The sequence below is a fragment of the Oncorhynchus mykiss genome, chromosome 3 (genome assembly GCF_057628025.1).
Source record: "Oncorhynchus mykiss isolate SJ-2025 chromosome 3, ASM5762802v1, whole genome shotgun sequence".
Taxonomy (NCBI): domain Eukaryota; kingdom Metazoa; phylum Chordata; class Actinopteri; order Salmoniformes; family Salmonidae; genus Oncorhynchus; species Oncorhynchus mykiss.
In genome coordinates this window covers 16,738,846-16,744,845 of record NC_143024.1, presented here as the reverse complement: position 1 = coordinate 16,744,845, position 6,000 = coordinate 16,738,846, and the positions used below count along the sequence as shown (strand labels likewise).

Genomic DNA, 6,000 nt, shown 5'->3' with positions numbered 1-6,000 from the left:
ACACCGTGCGCTGCACAGCATAACACGGTGCCTGCCCGGTCTCTCTCGCCCCCCGGTAAGCACAGGACGTTGGCGCAGGTCTCCTACCTGGCTTCGCCATACTCCCTGTGTGCCCCCACCCAAGACATTTTTGGGTCTGACTCTCGGGCTTCCATCCACGCCGCCGTGCTGCCTCCTCATACCAGCGCCTCTCCGCCTTCGCTGCCTCCAGCTCTTCTTTGGGGCGGCGATATTCTCCTGGCTGTGCCCAGGGTCGTTTACCGTCCAATTCGTCCTCCCATGTCCATTCCTCCTTGCGCTGCTCCTGCTGCCGCTTCTCCTGCTGCACGTTGGGGCGGCTACACTCCCCTGGCTTTGCCCAGGGTCCTCTCCCGTCGAGGATTTCCTCCCATGACCAAGAGTCTTGATTCTTCGGCCGCTGTTGCTGCTGCCCGTTGCCACGACGCTTGGTCCTGTTGTGGTGGGTGGTTCTGTAACGGCTTTCCTCCTGGGAAGGAGAGGCGGACCAAACTCAACATGAACATAATACAAAACAATAAACGTGGCAAAACCGAAACAGCCCTATCTGGTGCAACAAACACAAAGACAGGAAACAGCCCTATCTGGTGCAACAAACACAAAGACAGGAAACAACCACCCACCAAACCCAACACAAAACAGGCTACCTAAATATGGTTCCCAATCAGAGACAATGACTAACACCTGCCTCTGATTGAGAACAGGCCCAAACACAGAAACAGACAAACTAGACATCCAACATAGAATGCCCACTCAGATCACACCCTGAGCAAACAAAACATAGAAACATACAAAGCAAACTATGGTCAGGGTGTGACAGACACCAGGAAAAATAGCTGCTACATGTGCAGTAGCTAGCTAATGGGGATCCTAATAAATTAAACTAAACTATTTTAATAATTATTCAGTCTCTTGATGATTAATGATGTTGATTGTTTTTAAATTGTTTGTTTTTTGTTGTTGTTGCTTTGCATTGCTTTGAGATGTATTTATGTAATGATTAGCACTATAACAGTTAAAAACATTTTATATTATTATTACTAATCTCCAGAACCATGAATGAATTGAACTTCATCTTCATACACAAAGAGATCATTATGACATCATTGCTTTTGGAATTTGGAATTCCAATCCATTCTAGAACATATGTAAAACCACTTGACCCATTTGCTTAGCTAGGTTCTATACCATGGCTCCATGATCCATCTATTGTAAAAAATGAAGTCCTCACAAGTTTTCTTAAGAGAACCTTTTGTCACTGAAAGGCTAAGGAAGAGAACGGGTAAGCGCTCTGAAGTATTTTTGGCAAACGTAGCACTATCATGACATATTTATGGATATTCAGGATTGCCATAGCGTGACAGCAGGACCCTATTCTTTCTCTAACACCAGGTACCCAGTGGAGTCCTTTTCATGCTCAGGCATTAAGAGAAGCAGAACCCCCTAGTATACTTGGCTCCAAAACACCTCACACTCTCTGCCCTCCCCTGAAGCCAGCAGACATCTCCTACAGACACACGGCGAGGAAGGGAGGCAGTAGGTCAGTGGAGCCCAAGGAGCCGTCGTACACAGACCGCCTGGACTTCTGCTTCCTCAGAGCCTCCTCTGCCCTGGAGAAGTTCAATGGGGAACTGCTGTATAAGTGTGCCAGCTGCTTGTGGTACTACCCCAGCCTGTCCTCTCTGCAGACACACATCACCCTGGGCTTTATGGAGGGCTTCAGCTGCAGGGTCTACTACAGGAAGCTGAAGGAGCTGCACTGCAGGAACGACATGAAGAGGATACAGGTGATCTCTCTGGAGACCACAGCCAAGAGAGTCAATCGCTTCTCAGCAGGAAATAGGGTGGCAGAGGAGCTGAGGAACAAGAGCAGTGAGGAGACAGAGAAGAAGAGCAGTGAGGAGCTGAGGAACAAGAGCAGTGAGGAGACAGAGAAGAAGAGCAGTGAGGAGCTGAGGAACAAGAGCAGTGAGGAGACAGAGAAGAAGAGCAGTGAGGAGCTGAGGAACAAGAGCAGTGAGGAGACAGAGAAGAAGAGCAGTGAGGAGCTGAGGAACAAGAGCAGTGAGGAGACAGAGAAGAAGAGCAGTGAGGAGCTGAGGAACAAGAGCAGTGAGGAGACAGAGAAGAAGAGCAGTGAGATTCAGAAGTGGCTTTCTGAGATAGAGGAACCCACTGATCATTACAGTCACTGAGATCATTATCCCTTTTTTCATTACAGATTCATTTTCACAGTAACAAAACATAGCTATATTAAATAAAACGTTTTCATGATCCCTGCTTCTTATTATTCTCAGAGTATAGTTGGAGCCAGATATACTAAATACATGCTATTTCATAAGGGAATTAATGAGTACACTGATTGGCATCTGGGATTTCAAACAGCTGAATTTCTAACTCTGTCCATGGTGCTGAAGTTGGGCAAATCCAGAGGCCAGTAGCCCAACACCCTCAGATAAGTACTGGAGTACAAGGGAAAGCCTAGTGTCTTTTTGGACCGATCTGTAAAAGGTCCTTCTACAACAACTATGTCGTGCCCTGACCTGAGATATCTCTGTTTTCTTTATATTTTGGTTAGGTCAGGGTGTGACTAGGGAGGGTACCCTAGTTTTTGTATGTCTAGGGTTTTTGTAGGTCTAGGTGATTTGTATGTCTATGGTGGCCTGATATGGTTCCCAGTCAGCGGCAGCTGTTTATCATTGTCTCTGATTGAGGATCATATTTAGGTAGCCATTTCCCTTTGGTGTTTGTGGGATCTTGTCTACAATTAGGTGCCTGTGTTCACTAGTAGCGGTTCGTTTGGTTATTTGTTGTTTTGTTTCGGTGAGTTTCAGGTGATTACAAATATGTGGAACTCTATTCACGCTGCGCCTCGGTCCGATCCTTATAACGAACATGGCAAACTATCTCTAATCACTATGTAGAACAGAATAGCAGTATTTTCCAAGTGTGTGTTAGAGCTCCTCTACTCAGCCCTCTTTTCTCAACACTCCAACACTGCCCTCTAGTGCATTTTATTGGCATGTCTGGGTAATTCTTTAACTAAATGGCCCTGCATATATTTGAAAATAATAGATTGTATTGTATTCAGAATTAGCTAGTTAGTTTGTCCAATATTTTATTTGTCAAGACCTCCAGAAAATTTGAGCAAAAGAAAACTGTTCATCTTATCACCAAACTTACAGCGTAACGTTTATTAATCTACCCAAGTGCTTCTTATGACAAACATATTCATTTTATTTCACATGAAAAGCAGGAGGCCCTCAAAGGCATAAGGAAAACACAAAAGTATAAAATGTGCACCATATCTATCTAATTTCTTAATACATGGCACAACAGGACAATTCATAGACAGTTCAGTAGTAGGGAGGTCTTTAGGAGCGTTAGAGGGCTCCAGAGAGCTTTACAGAGCTTCAGAGAGCTTCGGAGAGCCTTAGAGAGCTTTACAGGGCTTCAGAGGGCTTTACAGAGCTTCAGAAAGCTTTAGAGAGCTTTAGAGAACTTCTGAGAGCTTTGGAGAGCTTCAGAGAGCTTTAGAGAGCTTTCTAGCCAGGCTCTGCATGACCACCCGTCTGGCCAGGTCACTGTACAGCGCCACTCGGTGGACACGACTATCCACGACGCGGTAATCAAACCCGTTCGCCTGTCCCGTCACCAGCTGGCACACGCCCGCCTCGTCAAAGCCCTCGCCCACAGTGACGGCCAGCAGCTGTGTGTTCTCTGCCAGAGCGGCGGCGGCGGCTCTGGGGATAGCAGCCCGGGCAGAGGCCACAGACCTGCCGTCTGTGAATACCACCACTTTCCTGGGGACAGCAGAGCGGCCCTCCCTCTGGAGGGTGGAGGTCAGGAAGGCCAGGGCAGCCGGTAAGTCGGTGGCCCCGTCCATGTAGAGCGTAGCTGCTAGCCCCGTTAGCACATCCTCAACACTAGCAGTGAAGGGCACCTCCACTCTCTGCTGCTGCCCATCGCTGTACTGCATGACGGACAGGCGGAGCAGCCCTCCCCGGTCCTGTGACAGCAGCCTGGCGGCCATGTTCTCAACAAACTCTCTGGCTCTGTAGAAGTTGGCCTGGCCCACACTGGAGGAGCCGTCCAACATGAAGACTATGTCTGTAGCTTCCTGGAAGTTGGCTGGAGGAAGAGTAGACTATTTTAGAACAGCAGTTGGGGTTCAGATACATTTACATACATTCCACTAAATCTTTAAATTGCAGTACTAGGCTCAATGCTAAAAAAAATAACGTATTGTAATGTATAGGAAACTGTGACCATAAAAACAAGGGAGAGGAGCAGTCTTACCTGGACAGGTGTAATCAGGACATTTCTTATCTGTAAACACAACCCAGACCTTAGTTGAGAGCATAGGAACATAGCATGTAGCTAGCTCCTGATATTGTAAATTAGGGCTAGCCTGTACATAGACTACCTTAGCAGATGTAGCTAGCTCCAGATATTGTAAATTAGAGCTAGCCTGTACACAGTCTACCTTGGCAGATATAGCCAGTAACATTGTTGAACAAGGAGTCCTCCAGCAGTTGCACGTGGTCTGTAATCTTCAGGTAGAGTCCAGGTGAGGCTGTGCCCAGACAGGTGATCTCCTCCAGCATGGCAGCGTAGGACGCCCGTCTGAAGATGTCACCTATGCCAATGCCCACCACCTGAGGAGCCAAGATGGAGGACATACTGAGGCTTTGCCACAAAATGGCAGACTTGGAGGAGAGAGAGATGGTTCTCTTTATGTCTAATGAAATGAATCCTTGGTCCTGACATCATCTCTTCACCCCCAACCTATACATGTCCTTCAGCCCACTCTCCCCCATCCCATTGCCCAGTCCCATTGACATCCCTCACCCTTATATTGGGCACAGAGCAGAGGGAGGACAGCGGTTTGGCGTCCCGGCGGGTGTCCGACCGTCCGTCTGTCAAGACTATGGCCACCTTTCGGTCCAGCTGGGAGCTGCCGAATGCCTGCCGGGCGAAATCCAGCGCCTCTCCCGTGTACGTACCACCGGCAATCCAGCGCATGTTTCTCACCGAGCTGCAAGTATGGGACATCAAACACAACAGTTAGTCAGTCAGTCAGTCAACTGATATCAGGTAACTGCTGTACTTTGGACTTTTGACTCTTATCTGGTCGGACCTTTTGAGCTGTGCTACTGTGGTGATCTTGGGGTCCTCCATAGATACCAGCTCCTGGGTGCCGTCATGGCTGTACTGAACTACACCCACTCGTGATCCTAGCTCCTTCTGCAAACAGAAACACACACAGAGAAACAACATTTAGTTAAGGCCCCTCTCTCACCCAGGGAAGTCAGGACAAATGTTCACCCACCTTGTCTTTGCTGAACTTGGTAATCTTGTTGATGATTCGAATTATAAACTCTTTTTCCAGGGTGAAGTTCTGCAGCCCAACACTCTCTGAACTGTCCAGTACAAAGAGTAGCTTCACCGGACCACACTCACACACTGTGAATGCCAGTTACATTGTCATTATAATAATATCATGATATATTCTGAGCATCATACACCATATGAATAGTACAGATGAAGGATCTTCATTTGATCACTCTTTTGTTGCTGAAAAATGTCCTGCGCAGCAGGAAATGCAAACTTGTAGTGTGTTCGAGGTTTAAAAAAGCTTCTAAAGTTTGTAATTTACACTTTAGAATGTCAGACTTGATTTGCCCTAATGAAAAATGTATCAACTCCTACAAAAAAATCCCAGTTAACTATAATCCACATAATAATTCACATTCCCTGTTGCTGCAGGATTATTTCCTTGCTGTAGCAAACTGTCTCAAGTTAAGATCGTACATCTCTATATCTATGTGACTATTTACAATACATGCTGTGGATGTAATTTGGTGCCTCTCAGAGTCTCTCACTGGCATACAGAGTGAAATTGAATCTTGAAAATTGAAACTGAAGGTCATGCAAGGATGTAAAATAATGCCATGTGTAACTGTTAAGCGCTAAAACTTT

At 46.7% G+C, this 6,000-nt stretch overlaps 1 protein-coding gene across 1 annotated transcript in view; it reads right to left on the bottom strand.

Annotated features, from left to right (window-relative positions):
• Positions 1–3,119: 3,119 nt before the first annotated feature.
• Positions 3,120–6,000, bottom strand: part of LOC110535435 (collagen alpha-1(VI) chain) — a 43,473-nt gene continuing 40,592 nt past the window's right edge. Inside the window, exons 29-34 of the mRNA XM_090222433.1 lie at positions 5,351–5,484; positions 5,159–5,265; positions 4,870–5,056; positions 4,505–4,676; positions 4,318–4,347; positions 3,120–4,149 (exon numbers count right to left, since the gene is read on the bottom strand). Of these exons, the coding sequence (XP_090078559.1) occupies positions 3,542–4,149; positions 4,318–4,347; positions 4,505–4,676; positions 4,870–5,056; positions 5,159–5,265; positions 5,351–5,484 (1,238 nt within the window). The 3' untranslated portion in view covers positions 3,120–3,541. The remainder of the gene's footprint in view (positions 4,150–4,317; positions 4,348–4,504; positions 4,677–4,869; positions 5,057–5,158; positions 5,266–5,350; positions 5,485–6,000) is intronic.